The following is a 17,928-nucleotide window of genomic DNA, read 5'->3' on the forward strand; positions in this document are numbered from 1 at the left end:
TTCTGACGTGAACATAGATTCTGAACATATTTTTAATTTCTTAGCTTTAGAAGCACCTTCATGAGTTCTTTTATCAGAAGTTCTTTGATCTGCTGTTAACAAACTGTCAAACACATCTTTGCTTTTTGGAGAAGAAGGAACTGGGGAACTTGTAGAGGAATAATCCCACACATTATCCATAGAAGATGAATCACCAGGTAAATAAGGTGAGTCAACTTCCATATAAATAACCTCAGCTTTCTCATCAAGAGATGAGCGCTTAGATTGTTTGTCAGATTTCCGTGAAGCATTGACAGAAGCCTGACTTTTAGGAGGGTGAATACTGACCAAATTACCCTGAGTTTTAGCACTATTATGTGTTTGGTTCTGGATCAAAGTGGTGTAGTTCTGCATATGATCCCTATATTTTTCAGGAATAACAATTACTTCATTTTCATTTCCATTTTTATCTAGTTTCTTTTTCACCAACAATCCGTTTTCTTTTACTTTGAAATCATTTGTCTTGCTGGAATTTTCATTTTTAGCTTCCTTAAGTAATGACATTAGATCTCTGCTTTGATGCTGAGATTCAATTAATTCCTTTGAATTAACATTAATCACTTTCTTAATTTCCTTGTCTTCCTCATCAGCTTGCGGTAAAATATCTTCGTCAGTTTCAATAAACTTCACTTCTTCTAGTTTCTCCATTTCAATTTCTCTGCTTCGGTCATCTTCATGAGATCTTTTTACTTGAGATCGTGTCAAAACTGCATTTTTTTTTCTAAATTTAAGAATGATTTATTTTTGAACAATTGGGCAGTTTTGTTACCCAATACATATCTTCCGGGATCATTTGTAACAACAGCTGCCTTTGTCTTTATATTACCAAGCTCGCAATTAATTTCAACTTCCGCTAACGGTAGACATACTAAATGGTCATTTAAAAGATATTGTACCCAGACATGTTCTCCAATCATTTTTGCGTTATCTATGTATTTCCGAGAAATAACATCAACAGTGGCTCCTGTGTCTCGAAGAATAGGCATTTCATACCCATTCACTAAACCGTTAATTGTATATGTCTCTAACAAATCATCATTTGAAGATACGCAATTTACCTTTTCATTTGGTTTTAAGCGAGGACACTGAGGCTTAAAATGTTCATATGATCCACACTCGAAACAACGTGGTCGATATCTTTTGTCATATAAATTTTCTTGGTTTTTGTTTTGGAACTGATTCCTTTGCTGATTATCTTTCTTGTATTTTGAATCATCCCATCTATCAGAATGCTTAAAATGAGGCGGATGCTCTATTTTTTTCACAAAATTATCATAACGCAGTTTAAATGATCCTTTGTTAAATTTCTCAGTCTGATTGGTAGAAAATTTCGGTTTTATTGTTTTTCTCACATCTTCAAAATCTTCAATTTTCTTAACCATTTCAGTAGGTGAAATGATGGTTGTCCATTGATCCATAAAATGTTCTTTGAAATCAGGAGAAGTACGCTTTTTTATTTGATCAACCAGCATGAGATCTTTTAGCTGTTCAAAAGTTTTAATGTTTAATCCGTTAAGCCATCCTTCTAAATAATTCTTTAATTCATAGTAGAAATCATACCAAGTACTTTCAGTAGATTTTTGATGTTTATTAAATAGTTGTCGAAATTTTTCCGCACTTAATTTAAATCGTTGTAACAGTAAAGTTTTTACATATTCATACTTTTTCGCTTCCTCTTCTGGTTCTCTAGCAATAAGCTGAACAATGTCAGGAGGCAGTAATGAAATAAGTTGAGTCACTTGATTTTCAGCAGGTATATTCATTATTTTAGCTTGACGCTCAAATAACACCAGGAATAAACTTATTTCATCTTCTTTAGGGTTGAAACGTGGCATGACATCGTGAATTCTGATTTTTAAAGGCTGCTCAGGTAACTGCGTAGTTTCTGCCGGCTGTGCTGTTGCAGCCATTGCTTCCAACTGAAGTTTCTGTAGCTCAAAGGCTCTAATTCGCTCTTCTCTTTCACGCTCTTCTTTTCTTTCCTTTCTTCTCTTTCGCGTTCCTTTTCTCTTTCTTCTCTTTCGCGTTCTTTTTCTCTTTCTTCCCTTTCGCGTTCTTCTCTTCTTTCTCTTTCTTCCCTTTCGCGTTCTTCTCTTCTTTCTCTTTCTTCTCTTTCGCGTTCTTTTTCTCTTTCTTCTCTTTCACGTTCCTTTTCTCTTTCTTTTCTTTCACATTCTTCTTTTCGTTCCCTTTCTTCTCTAATTGCAGCCAGTAGTTCTCGAGTAAACTCCTCATCATAATCGGGACTTTCAGTAATCAGTTTATGCAATTGAGCAATCTTAAATTCAGGTTTCACGGTTAAACCTAACTCTTCTGCTAGTACTTTTAAATCCTGTTTTTTACTCCTAGCTAAGAATGACATGTTGACACAAGTTACTTTTAATAGGCTTCCTTTTGAAATTCAATCTAAAAGCTCGTACTTGTATTAAAAATATATAATTTCTGGCGAGATTTAATTTCTCGAATACGAAATTCACACTAACCAATTGGAGAGAATTATTTAAAAAACTTTGCCAGGTTGGCACAAAATAATTTAATACTACGTCGGGTTGACGTTTTAACTCACTATTCACAAGCCTCGTTAGCTATAACTATATAAACACCTTTGCCAGTTAGGCAATACAATGGAATTTCACCAACGTCAGTTTGACGATTTTACTATCTATCTCCACGCCTGGTTGGCGATAACGAAAACAATTTTTGCCAGTTTGGCAATACAACTTTTAGAATATACAATCTGTAATACGTCGGGATGACGTTACTATCTACCACACGCCTGGATGGCGAGAACTTAAACTTTGCCAATTCTGCAGTATAATCAATTCACTCTACGTCAGTTTGACGTTATTACTTATTTTCACGCGCCTGCTTGGCAACAAATTCAAAAACTCAGCTAGCAGTTCTTTTTCTTTTTTTATAAATGCCGGGATGGCTTACACATATCAATTATCAACATAAAATTTCAATACAAATAAAAGTAAAGCATAAATAATAATTTTAAAATACTTCTTTACCACGAATATCAATTATAAATTTAAGCTGAATATTTTTAGTGTCAGTTATTTTAAACAAAATCTTACACGATAAACTATAATTCTGAAATAAAGTATTAAAATTCAATAAAAGCTTTTTCAAGAAAACCAAAATTTAATCTTATCTTCAGAGATCAGCAGTATCCTATTTTTGACAGTTTTTGCTCGGACGCAAGTTACAGAAGCACAGAAGATAACCTTTGAATGATCCGCTTCATATCTGGCTTTAAAACAGCAGACTTCTTACATCCATTTCTCCTTGAAATAAACAAACTCGGCAATTGGTATTAGCAAACTTGTTCTAAAAAATTCAGCAAATTTCTGGGATTAGGAGACCAGCACCATCGAATTGATAATTGCACTCCTAATTTCCAGTATCTCGGTGGAACCTCCAATTTATTAAAGACTGTAATGTATTTTGCAGTAATTTACAAAACAGACAATCTTCTTAGTAGAACATATATTTTATTTCTAGTTCACAGTGGTAGACAAATTTCATACAATTCTTAAGTGGCAAAAATTTAACACTACTCCTAGCTGGCAAAATCTTCAGAATACTAAATCTTTTTTAAAACAATATCTCACGTTGCTGAGCAACGGTTTAATACAAATATGGCGTTGCCACTTCAACAATAATTATATTTATTTATTACATAACAAGATATTACAACCTTCACATACGGATAAGTCTTTATAATAGTTATTGTTCATTCATGAAATACTTTTCTTAACAGGCGTACATGTCAAAATTTAAAAAAATAGCCCACGCAATAACTGAACAGTTTTGAATATTTCTTTTAACTTTTAAAAAGGGAAAATGCAGATAGATTTTACATACGTGAATCTTTTCCGGAACAAATTCTAGAAGGTATATATAAACTATATAAAAACCCATTTTACGGTCGTTCTTTCGTGCTTGGCTGATGGCAGTAAGCTTCGTCTGTTGATCATTTTTAAAAGAAAAACTTTACCGAAAAATGTTGTGTTTCCATCAGGTGTGCTGGTTCGCGCCCATGAAAAGGGATGGATGGATGCTGACGAGACAGTCGATTCGCTTAAAAATGTGTGGGATAAAAGACCGGGAGCAGCTTTCAAAAAACCTTCTCTTTTAGTATACGATTCTTTTCGAGGACACTTTTCTGAAGAAGTGACAAAACACCTAAAAACGACTGTGGCCATAATTCCGGGAGGGTTGACATCCGTCATTCAACCCCTAGATGTCTGCCTCAATAAGCCCTTCAAAGTAAATGTTAGAAAATATTGGGCAACGTGGATTATTTCCGGTCGACCAACATTTACAAAGGGAGGCAACATTAAAAAGCCCGATATTACATTAATTGCTCAGTGGGTTAAAGATGCTTGGAACGAAATACTCTCTGAAATGATTATAAAATCATTTAAAAAATGTATTAGCAACGAACTAGACAGCACAGAAGATGATGCTGTTTTTGAAAGTGAAAATGACGACGAAGGCTCTAGTAGTGATTGTAACAATACAGAGTTCGAGACTGAAAATATGTATGATGACGAGCCAATGACGACAGAAGAGTTCTATGAAATGTTTGGCGAATCTGACCATGAATCGGACGTTGAAGGATTTTGATTTTGTTTATTTACCAATGTATTTTTTTATCGTATATTTACTTTTTTTTCTCAAATGATTTTGAATAAATGCACTGCTTAAAAAAATTTTTCGAACTTTCTCGATCGATTTCGGAAGTGGGGGGTCAACTTATACGCAGGTTTCTTATTTTCTACGAATTTTTTATGTCGAAAGGGGGGTCGACTTATACGCTGGTATATACGGTAAATTATAATAATAAAAAAGTATTATATGAAATTAACCTTTCATCTAAATTGAAACATCAATCTTAGATAGTTATTTACTATTATACTTTCTTTATTGCATTAGGGTTGCCGCAATTATTTTTGGCAGCACTGGCATCAACAATAGTTTGGCAATTTTTTACGGCTCTCAAAACCGAATAGTACCGTTCTATCTTATCCTTTGTGTGTATGTGTAGTCTGTGTACATTTATAATCTTTTTACATGCGTTTCCTCTTTATTCTAAAGTTTGTATTCTGTTATATATAAATTAAATATAATGATTATTAAAAATATTTTTAAATTCAGTGATAACAGTATTGAAGTATTGTTAGAGCTGTTTTAAGTAAAAAGAAAAGTAAATAAATAAAAATTATTTTATTATTTTAACAATAGAAAATGACATGGAAAACATACATACCATGGCTATAAAATAAGTATATTTCTCAGGTTTTTAATAAAAAAATTTTTTATCATCTTATAAAGTCATATGTTTGGTTATTCAAAAGGATTGACCCAATTTTAAAAGACCTTTTTATTAGTTAATGACGCACATAAAATAAAAAGTGATACATAATATGAAAGAAAAACATTTTTTTAAGTTTTATATAAAAGTATTCTATGAGACTTCTTTATTTATACAAAAATGTCAAAGCAATACTTAAATTCATGCACCAATTGTATGTTTGGTTACTGTCTTCACAGCAACAGTAATACATTTTTTGAGAACATGTAGACTTGGGAGCAAAAGGTTGCATGAATGTAGCTTTATTAATATACCTTCAAAATACCTTAAAAAAAACATATGGCATATAATCTGGTGGTCTAGTAGGCCAGCTGTAGAGCAGCAAATTATTGAATCTGCTTCAGCATATCCAAAATGTGGGCAAGCCAAAGAAGGTTAGCAGATTATGAGAGGCCAGTTTTCTACAACATTTTAATGCCATCCTAAAATTTGGAGATTTTTATTTCAAATTAATGTATTGAATAATTATGGAATTCTGATGATCTGAAATCAAGTCAATATTTGGAATAATCCTGGATTTATGTCATAGAACTTTGTTGCTAGTATTTCTAAAAAAGTAATAATGTGTAATTTCTTTATTAAATTTCAGTTATCAAGAAGAATATGGCAACTCTTTATGGAAAATAAACAAACAGATATAGTATTTCAAAAGAAAATGACCTTAAGGGATAAATTACATGAAATCTTAATCAAAAGATTCCCTAGTAAGTAATTTAGCATTGGAATTTTTAATAGTTCTTAGTCCTTTTAAAAAGCTAATGAAAAATAAATTTGAATAAATATAATGTTTTATGAGCACACAGTTTGCATAATATTAAAAGTACTAGCTTATTAGTAGTGTTTAAATTCCACTTCGCAGCACTGTACTTAGAAGTATTAATTGCACTTTAATTTTGCAGAGAAATATGTTTTCAGAAATCTGCAGTGGTTGTATCTCATTTTAAAAATGTTTTACCTTATCTCCATGTGAAACCAAATCGACAGTACCAGTCGCAGCTAAGTATTTTTTAAAAAATCAAGTTTTATTAAGTGAAAACAAGTGCATATTGATGCGCGAGTGAATAGTTGTCAGTGACAACTCTAACCCAGAGAGCAAATAAATTATGCTGTAAAATTACTTAGAGGAAAAAATACTTATTTAACATTGAAGAATCATTATTGCATTGACCAAAATGTAAAGAAGGGTAGAAACTATTCCAAATTTTTTTCTAAATGGTTCTCAGCATTTCTATCATTTCAAGTATGCTAGCAGTATGCTGTATGATGTGGCATAGTTCCCCCCCCTTCTATTTCATGTAGGTAGCTGGCTGATATCACTCTTGGAGTTGGCCAATATCAGTTTCAGTAAGAAGACAATAAAGCACAGTGATATTTTAAGTGTTCAAATATCAGTTTCAGTAAGAAGACAGTAAAGCACAGTGATATTTTAAATGTTCAAATATCAGTTGTCAAAATATTAATGTATACTGTAGGCTGGGAATCAGAAGTTGTATTGAAAAGGAAAATAATCTTATCTAGTATAAAGTTTGGTGTTTTTTAGCCAAACTGAAAATAAAATAAAAGGAAATATTAGCATCAGTTTGAAATGATAAAATAATTTCTGGTTTAGTGTTTTCTGGTTAGTCATTATAAAGATTTTTCTACTCTACAGTGTCTAAATCATTATTTTTAGAAAATTTTGTGAAATATCAGTTAAATCAGACAAAAGAAAATCTACAGCTTAACTAATGCAGTATCTTTTTCCAAGTTGGAACCGTTTTCAAAATATGTAAAATGTCTGTTCCTTAAAAAAGAGCATGGCTAGAAATTTGGCATTAGTATTTTGGGAAAACTAATCTTGCCATGCTGCATGTCGAGCATTCTTTAAAATAAATTTTAATAGTGCAGACTTTCTATGCAATATTTAACTCTGGAAAGTATAAGGTGATGAAAAAGAACCAGAAATTCTGTAACAAATGGTAATAAAAAAGAAAAATACTTCAGTAATAATATTAATTTATGCCAGTCATTTTATATACCTAACTTTTCAGCAAGAATCATAGTGATTCCCTTTCTTTCATAGCATTGTTGTTTTTACTGTTTTTACTGAGTTTGTTTTTACTGTTAATATATTAAAACAAAATATGTAAGTAATTTGTGTTTTTCCTGCAAATGTCATTTTCAAAGCTAATGATGAAAAGTTTGTAAATTTCATTTTCCTGAAATTTACAGACTGAATGTTAATGGCATGTTCTGATGTAACTTGATCTTTTTATTCTTTATCAAAATGACTATGAAATTTTCTGTCTGTACTGTTTTTCTTGTAATTAACTTTGATCACAAAGGCATGGTGTCTTTCGTTTCTCTTATCTTTTATTACTAAATAACTAAATATTGTTAACAAGAGTTTATATGTTATTCATGACTACTTAGTCACATGGCAGCCACAACATAATCCAAAATTTCCTTTTCTTTTTAGTCAGCTGGAAAAAAAAATCTTATCAATATCCATATTCACAAGCTTAAAATTACTTGTCATCCCGAAAGGGAAAAATAAGGATGACTTTTCAGAAAAGCATCGAGTCCAACTCCAGAATACATTGTAAACAAAACTCATAGTCATTAGATCTGAATCACTTAAAATAATTCTTGTTGAAATTATTTGGAGTTTTATGAATAATAATTTAAATAAAAGTGTTTCAGTCCCATCCAGCTCTTTTCTTATTACAATATATGGAGTTGTGACACTCACTTTCTACCACGTATGTAGAAAAACTCTTCATGCCTCTGGCAAGAGGTGAAATTGCTCTTAGTGAAAATGATAAAAACAGAATGCTTTGGTAATAATTTTGTGTTTTTTATTATAAAATATATATTAATTTAGATAAGATTCTTTTGATCATAGTGAATTAAATGTAGATACATTAAGGGGCATCACTCATTTTGGTCTATGGTAACTTTTTATGATAATCAGTGTTATTTGATTTCCTCCTTTTACTTTTATGAAAAGACATTTGAGAAATATTAAATAACTATTATAGCCTTATTATTATAAGCAGGCTATAATATATAATAAATTTGATATTCTGCAGTCCAGCTACTCCATGATCCAGTATACTTTGAATCTGTTTCCATAGGGTGGCTCTGTTAATAGCATTCAAGATTCAAACTATGCTTATGTTACAGCTGAGTGTTTTACAGTCATGTTAATTTCTTATTTTAAACTTTATACATAACAATATCAAATAATTATTGAGAGTTGTAGAAGTTACTGCTAATGCTAATAAATGCTAATATATATTATTATTTAAGCCAAAAAAGTGTGAATTATTGTGAGCTAGATACAAGAATGTCTGTAAGGATACTGTAATTATACTGTGGGTATTCATTTAAGAAAAAAAAGAGGAAAAAAATAAAAACCAGAGGATATTTTTTATATATTTGTTGTTTAATTTAAATGTGATGAAGTCACTCTTAAAAAAGTTTGGATTTCAGGTTGTGGGTTGTATGTGGTTGGTTCATCTATGACAGGACTTGGAGCTAACAGTAGTGATATGGATATGTGTCTTATGCTTACAGATTCAGAGGTAGGAGCTTTTTATTATCAGAATTATTTTTTAAATTGGTTTAAGTGAATAAACTATGAAATTATTTTTTTAAACCCCCCCTCAAAAAAATTAAATGGTCTTATTTAAAAGCCTAGCTATAGCATTTTTGGTACTCTAGAAAATCAACACAATTGTTTTCCCTTATAAATTAAACAAATTAATGATTTAAAATCAAAATGTGTCTTTAATTTAGCTGTTGCTGGTGAGAACAACTTAGCAGATGCTCCCTGATTATCAGTATCCAGGGTGGCTGCTTATATTGCTCTCTCGGAACCTGTATGTCTATTTAGCAGTTTTGTTGGACATAATTTTTTTTATAGCAATGCATTAGAATCATCTGTTATTTTAAAACATACAATTCTGAATATATAAATATGTATTTTTATAGTTAATGGTTAGAAATGGACAAAAGTTCACTTTGAAAAATGTTTAAAACCTTTTCGCTACATTTAGGAAGACAAAGATCTGCATAAGCCATCCTCCATTGTAAGAGTCTATTAGAATGTTGAATGCTAACTTTTATGAAGCGAGGTACAGTACAAAGTGTAATCCGGACGTCTATAATTCGGAATGATCTATAATCCGGACCTCAAAGCTACAAACTTTATGTGCGTGCGTAAACGCATAATGTGTTTACGCATGCACATTTAATGTATAACGGATGGTATAAGCTAGGCTAAAATTATCTAATGCATTTCAGTTGATGTTGCAGATTATGCTGTTCCTTAATCTTCTAATTGGATCCGGCTTATTATTTTTTGCAGACTCTTAGAACAATTTGCAAAAAATGGATAAAGGCCTTCCGTTTAAAAATTATGCGAGAAGTAGGGCATTGGAAAGTCCACTATATATGACACAAGAAAAAGGAACTTTTTGAATTTTTTGTGGAAGCGTCTTAAACAACTTACATTGAAAGAAATGTTTAATAAAGTAAATAAATATATATTAAGCTTTTTTTTTTTGTAAATTTTGATACCCTTTAGATCATAATTGTTCTTTATTTCATAAATTACGATTTCATATTTTTAATTGTATAATTTCTGCATGCCATCTTACCAGATTTAAATTGATGATCTGTAACCCAGAATCGCCGAAGTTCCAACGAGTCCGGATTATGGACTTTGTACTGTATATCGCAGACTGAATAACAGTGTTCAGTTCTAGTTGCCTGCCTTACAGAAGATATGTAACTTACAGGCCAAATGAATACAAAACAATGCTTGTTAGAAATGACAAGGATAGAGAAGTTTGATTGGATTCCCTGATCCTAGTACTGTTAACAGTAAGAAGAGAAATTATGAGAGAAAGAATTTAATTACTTTTAAACTTAAAATAGAATAAAGTGTTTTAAGTTGAAACTCTAAAACTATGTTTAACAGTAGTAAACTGGGAGCTTTTCACCGAGGACCCATCTGCAAAAGTTCCTAGTTTACTAATGCTTAAAATGTTTATCACGTAGAACATTTGATTTTGTTTTGATTTAATTTTAACCACATATGGTTTTTAATTCTTTGAAAAGTATTTTTGATTTTTGTGCTTGTCTTATTTAGGAAAGAATTAGCATTGTTTTAACTTCTTTGCAAAGATCTTTTAATGAAGAAATAGTCTTGTTAGTTTGAGTTTTTAATCTTATTTCTGTTAGTTGAAAGAGAACTATTCAATTTAATTGTAAAAGTGCTATAGTGGCTTATACTATGTTTCACATGGTTATATTGGTTTAGTTTCCGTATGATAAATTAAAAAAAAAAAAAAAAATCTTTTTAGATTGATCAAGAAAAAGAAGCAAAAGATATTCTACACATAGTGCATTCATTATTTGAAAGATATGGTAAGTATATTTTGAAGAAATTAGTGTGGAATAGCTTAGGAAATTCCAAAACAGGGAGCCCTCTCATGACAACCACCTCTCATAGATGCACCTCTAAAAGTGATTAATATTTCTAGGTGTATATATAACTTTTAATACTAATATTGATAGTGGTCCTCTCTAAGACCCTCAAATACATTTATTTGTTACCACAATATCTTAATTTCAATATGAGCTTTAAATATTTCTTAGCACTAAATAAATTAAAAAATATATTTCCAACTGAAAAATGACTTTTTTAAGAGTGGTTTTTATATATTTGTGAAACATAAATTTTATCCTTATTTCAGTGTAGTATAATTTCTTTTTATAGGCTCAGTTGTGATACTACGCTCTGTAAATGATTCATCACAGTCCTAAACTGTTTATATTATTATTTTTTATTTATTACTTATTTAAATCTATGAGGACTGACCTGATATTTTGGTTACAATTTATGATTTCAAGAACCTGTTGATGAAATCAGCATTTGTTTTTGAATATCCTTTCATCTGTTTGCATTCGAAGGTTCAAATATGCATGCTACTAAAGTAGTAAAAGAGAGTAAGAATGAAAATCATAAAAAGACTATTTATAATAAAGAATTCATTATGATCAAGATGTCTAAAAATGTGTCAATGATCTAATCTGAAAGTGGAATGGCATACAAAGTGAAAATCCTGGATGCTTGAAAATACTTAGTTCTGATTACAGTGAGTACTTTTTTATGAGTTCTAAATTCTGTTAAACAAATTGTAAAATTTTTCTATTGTTTTTGCTTTACACATTGGACCTGCTTTCAGTATTTTAAAATATCATTCCTATAGTGTATTCGAGAAAGTTAAGTGATTTCCTCATATATTTTGCTTTGCTGCATTACTGTATAAATTTGTAACTTTATTATACAACAGCATTGAAAAACAATATACCACACTTTAGTATTTTTCTAAAACAGACTGTAGCTTTCAGTAAGACAAATCAATAATGATCATCATCTGGTAGTTGTCTTCTGTAAGTTGACAACCTATGCAAAAGACTGAAGTTATCTGGAATTGTATGTGGTTGTCTTTGAGAAGGTTCACAGTATATTCTCAATCATAATTAAGTTTTTATTAGATTATGCATATCCTTCTTGTAAAATATTGATGTATATCTGATTAATTAATGTAATCTGATTCGATTAGTGAAACCATATATAAATTCACAATAAATGTATATTCATTAAAGTGCAGCTTTAAAGGCCTAGAAACTAATTATGGCAGTTTAATTATTTTGGTACATGTATTTTAATGTCTAGTTTCTTAAATAAGATATATAATTAATTTAATATGTAAACTTCAAATTTTCTGAAAGGTTTTATTTATTCCCTGCAATTATTTTAAGAATCACAAGATATTGAAGAATCCTAGATTTTTGTCCTGGAAAATTTAGATAAATGCACTCTACCTCTAAAATATTACTAAAAATTGTTGGAATATAATTGAAAATATTTACAGCCTTTTAAATTGCTTTGTGAATTTTATCGTGACAGATAATCTTTTAACATAACTTTTCTTGTAATTTTTATCCCAAACTTTTTCATTGAATTCTGATTATTATGAAAAATTACCTCACTTTTAAATTTATTGAAAAAGATTAAGTGACATTCTACTAACTTTTTAAAATAATTTCTTTATGCTAAGTTGTATTATGAAGTAAGTAAATGTTTTGTCAGAGTTACTTTATCTTCATATTGTGATATTTTCTGAGATTTTGCTCACAGTTTGTTCTAATTGTTAGTAAAAGAAATAATATTAAGTTTTTGACATAAAATATTTAAAATTATTATTGATAAAATATTACCTAAAGTAAATATAAAGATGATTTTAATTATTTTCACATTTGACTGTTAAAATTATTGAAGGAAGTGCCTTTTTCCCCCTTACAGTTTAAATTTTTTAAATTTAGGATCAGCTGGCTTAATTTTGCTGAAATGTAGTTAATTTTCTTACTTTATGATTATATACTATATTGTGTTTGTTTACATACAAATCAGCTATATTAAGGCATCGTATAAAAGAATAAAATAACATTTTTATTTTTATTAATGATAGACAATTTGTATTTTTAAAGTTTTGAGTTACTACAAGTATTGATGAAAATATTATAACTTCCTGTACAAAATGCTACAAAAGTCTGTGAAACATATCACTGAACTGTGAGATTTAAAACTTTCACATTTGTATTCATCCTGACTGTATGATGAAATTAATAATAATTATGCAAATTCAATCATATGGATTCATTTTCATATAACATTATAAGCAATTTGTTTGCAATTGTTCTTATAAATAAATTGCATATAATGTGATAAATGGAATGCACTGCATAAATTTATCATTTAAATTTATTGGATTGAATTAAATCTACTTCGTCGACAGCGCATAAACCACAATGGAATAAATGCACTCTTTAAAATACACTATAATTGTTTACTATAACGACACTCTGAATGCACAAAATTTATATCATGTGAAGAATTATTGTTGCCACATGTTCTATTCAAATAAAGCTAAAACGATATATGAAAGAAATTAAACCATCTCATCAACAAAAAGCCAGATTTCAGGTGTATTTCTTTAAATCCCTTTAAAAGTTGTGCCAGACCTGTGCCTTGGAAGCATTTACTTAAATTCAGAGTGCACAAGAATTTCTTCTGTGTATGATTTTGGTATTTAAAAAAACTCCTCCATATGTTTCAAAAGAAAAGTGAAAATCTGATGTACTATTGAAAATGACACAGAGTAGTGTAAATTAACATTATTATTCTGTATTGTTTATGATGTTCACTTTCTTTTAAATTTGAAAATATATTAATATTCTGATTTTTAAACTTTTGTGATGAAGTAAATTTTTTTTTTTTTCTTTAAATATAATTTTGTAAAGTAATAAATCTGCACATAAATTCTTCCAGATTTTCTTTTCGATATTGAAGTAATTTATGCAAAAGTTCCTATTTTAAGGTTTAAAGATGCTGTAAGGTATGTATTTTTCATACATCTTCTTTCCAGTTTTGTATTTAATCATGTAATTTTTGTTATTTTTTGTCAGTAACTTATTTACTGTAGAGCATCTTCTTGAATTTATATGTGCCTACATATTTATCAGTTTTATGGTTTAATCCATAATTTCATTATATTTTGTGATTTTATTGATTAATCCTTATTTAACGAAACAGAATCAATTAACATATCCAAAACTTCACCTGAATCTGACTAAATGTGGAAGCAATGTATTTAACATATACCTTACCATCTGCTAGCAGCACTCGATTGGCTACTAGATGATACCAACACATCTCGTTCCAGGTTGCGATTGTCAGCGAATATATTAATTAAATTGATTCAGTTTTGGTAATTTTCTTAACTACAATATGATTATTAGTGATGGCAACATTTTCAGTAATTTTTTATATATAAAGGAAGATAGATTTCTATAATTTATTATATAAAGAAAGGATAATGAGTCAGAACATTAAATATTTTAAGTCTTTTTTTATACCGTGTTAGATGTTGTCAAGCTAAACAACTGACAGATCAGATACATTAGAGGAATTCATAGAAATTCATTGAAATATGGTTGCCAAGATCATGCAAATAGACAGTTTTTTCCCTTTGGAAAACTAAATCAGAACTTATGTTTTAATTTTGCTAAAGTGGTATTCAAACTGAAGTGAAAAACAGAATTATAGAAGTAAAAAATCTGATGTGTACACCACAGGACTTCCTTGTACAAAATATTAAATTATGCGCATTTTTTTCTTGAATTTCATTTAAATTCATCACTACTTCGTCGACGGTGCATAAACCACAATAGAATAAATGCACTCTTTAAAATACACTATATTTGTTTACTATAACAACACTCTGAATGCACAAAATTTATATCATTTGAAGAATTATCGTTGCCACATGTTCTAATCAAATAAAGCTAAAACGATGTATGAAAGAAATTAAGCAAACAAAACAGAAAAGAAACAGTTTTTCACAGACAATTTAGTATTTCTCATTCAATTAATTCAGTTCTCACTTCGCGACAAGGCAAAAATACATAAAATCTCAAAATATCTGCATTAAAAATTACGAAGTAAATTTTAAACACTTATTTCCTCGAAAAAATTCCAGAAAGGATTAAGCATCATTTAATTCGCAATAATAAATGAAGGCGTTATTTTTGTGTTGCGAGGATTAGTCTCTCTAGATTGGCAACAAATCTACAATTCTGCTGTTTCAAATGTAAACAAATATGTCTGCCATGTTATTTAAAACTTAACAGCACTTAAACAGCTTTTAAATTGTTGATAATTGTACAAATATTACTTCCAGAATTACGAAAGCCATAAAAACCTTAACCGGAAGATAAAAACAACACAATTCAATCATTTTTAAAGCAAAAAATGTACAATTTACAAACCTATAAGAGTAAAGAAACTGAGATCACTGAGCCGGGTAACAGAGTGGATATATATATAAATATATTTATATACGTTTGGTGCGGCCGATTGCAACCAAAATACTAGGTGCACATCTACATGTTATAGCAGTCCTATATACAAAATTTCAATGTTCTGAGGCTATTTGTTTTTGAGTTATGCGAGATACGTACGTACATACGTTCGTACAGACACCACGAAAAATTCTCTTCAGAATTAATTTTAAAGCATATTTATAATTTTTTTGGAGGAAAAGAGTCTTTTATTCTGTCTTTACGTACAGATATCATGCAAAAACATTGTTAAATTGCATTCGATAGCGGTCAAAATGGATATTTTCGTTGAAATATGTTGACTGAAACTTTTTGCGATTACAATACTTCCTTTTTACTTCGTACAAGGAAGTAAAAATTATCTTCGATGCAATATGGCAATGACTACTTGTAAATATTTGAGTAACGTGTAGTTTGCATGATGAATATTTTTTCTTTCAGGCAGTATAAGTTTGATTTTGATATCTGTCATTAATTATTAAATTGTATCTGTTGTTTGTACATTATCATGCTTTTTCAAACAGATCATAATTTTCTTAGGTTCATTTTAAATTATACTTGATATTCTCATGGTAAGTATATTTAAAAAAAAAAAATGTCTTTTACAAGTACATGAGGAATGTGATTTTTCTGTCATTTTCTGATTGAAGTATTGCCAATGCTTTGATCTGATTGTACACATTTTAGAGGAGATCACTTCTTAAATAGTCAATAATTTTTAGCAACAGCAATATTTTACCATATTTTCCATTGTTAAATACAGTTATTAGTAACTAGAAGTTCACTTTTTGTCTAATTATATACTCAAAATCATAACCTGCTTCAAACAACCACTTTACATGCATTTAAGTAGCATGTAAAGTGGCTGTTTAAAGTAGGTCTGACCAATTTATAGTGGTGGTTACTCTAAATTTGTGATGATGTTTGCCACATTTGTAGTAAATGTTAGATATCTCCTAAATGAACAAATACTTATTTTTTACTGTAAATCTGATTTATTAAGTTTTATGTGTGAGTTTCTAAAATGCTTGACATGGTATTTTCCCGTATAGCAATCATTGATTTACTTTTCATAAAACTGAATTTTTGTGGTGTACATTTAAATTGTAGAGGATAATGTTTCCCTCTCTATCACTTTGTTACTTGTCAGTTAAAGTAGTCTTGATAAGAAATAGGAATTGGCATCTTTCACTCTTGTTGAGAGACAGATGGTTACCAATATGTGCACATGCAGGTAGTTTGTTTCTTCAATAAATGAGAAATTGTTTGGTTTCTCATTGCCAAATATATAACATTCTTAGCATTTTTAATTTTCCATTTGTGGAAAAAGATACTGTACTTTTTGCCCTAGAGAAAGGTATTTCCTCTGCTAAATAGTTTAGAGAAATGGCCATATTAAACAACTGTGTTTTGGAAAAGAAAAGAAATTTCTCTGCTATAAAACTGCATTAAGCTCCAGTGTTTAACAGTGTATCCACTTGAACATTATTTAACAATACTTATATTACAGTGTCAAATTTTTTATTACTGCCATATTTAGTTGACTCGTGAAATTTTTTCCCTCTGGGTTAACTGTGCCCTCTTATTATAAGTTTCCATGATTAGTTTAAATTCTGATTGATTTCTCTTTTGTATTTTCTCTTGGGAATCACCACTTGCAGTTGAAAATTTTTGTCTGTTTTCATCTCCATCAAACTGTGGCCTTCCCTGTAATGTAAGCCTGTAAAATCCTCGCCATGTCCTGCTATATGCATACTTTCAGCAACCCTCCTGCTTTCAGACTTTACTCAGAGCTACAATAAACTCTTCAATATGCTTGCATTTCTTAACTCAAAAAAGTCTTGGATTTGCGGTTACAATCTAGGCAAAATAACTTGAATTACCTCTATATCAGGCCTTTTCCTATATGACAAATTAAAAATCTGAATTTTCCATAAAATTTTGTCAGTTTTTCAACCTTCAACTGGTATTTAGTAAACAGTTCTGCTTCTGATTTTGGCCTGTTGTTTATTATGCTTTTGCAAGGGTAATTTTAAATATCTCAAACTTCTGTGTCTGACTTTCTGGGTCTCCCAACAAAAATTTGTAGATGCATTTGTACAAATTTAGTGCCTGTCCTTTTAATGTAGCAGTTGCTATCATAACCTTTTGAATTTCTGGTACTGGAAAAAGTAGAAAATGTGAATTTAAATGTTAAAGAAAAGAATTCATTGAACTTCCTCCATCAAAAGTCACTGCAGGCTTCATTTATGCCTGCATGGTGCCCACCGTGAAGCTAAATCCCTCCATGGAGCTAAGTGATGCTAGTGGAGTGTATAAACTTTGGAGGGCAGACTAAATGCTGAACTGCTTTGCGACATGGTCTGCTACTTGTTCAGGTACAACAATAAGATTTCAAGTCTTTCACATTTGAAAACTGTAACTAAACATGGTAGATGTAAGTGACCATGGTAAGTTGGTAGGTCTTGGTAACTTACATTGGTAAAATTTGGTAACTTTGGTAGACTTTTGGTAGATGTAAGTTGTTTATCCCTAAGTCTAGAAGTACC

The 17,928-nt window shown here is 30.0% G+C and overlaps 1 protein-coding gene across 2 annotated transcripts in view; it reads left to right on the plus strand.

Annotated features, from left to right (window-relative positions):
- LOC118190531 (poly(A) RNA polymerase GLD2-A-like) overlaps nucleotides 1-17,928 on the plus strand; it is a 103,099-nt gene that overhangs the window by 43,601 nt on the left and 41,570 nt on the right. For both annotated transcript variants that reach the window (XM_035361256.2, XM_035361255.2), the window contains 4 exons: nucleotides 6,012-6,126; nucleotides 8,897-8,988; nucleotides 10,774-10,837; nucleotides 13,809-13,875. In XM_035361256.2, the coding sequence (XP_035217147.2) occupies nucleotides 6,012-6,126; nucleotides 8,897-8,988; nucleotides 10,774-10,837; nucleotides 13,809-13,875 (338 nt within the window). The remainder of the gene's footprint in view (nucleotides 1-6,011; nucleotides 6,127-8,896; nucleotides 8,989-10,773; nucleotides 10,838-13,808; nucleotides 13,876-17,928) is intronic.

Source organism: Stegodyphus dumicola, chromosome 2 (assembly GCF_044657685.1).
Source record: "Stegodyphus dumicola isolate Sdum_Otavi_A_Nest chromosome 2, ASM4465768v1".
In the NCBI taxonomy this organism is placed as follows: Eukaryota; Metazoa; Arthropoda; class Arachnida; order Araneae; family Eresidae; genus Stegodyphus; species Stegodyphus dumicola.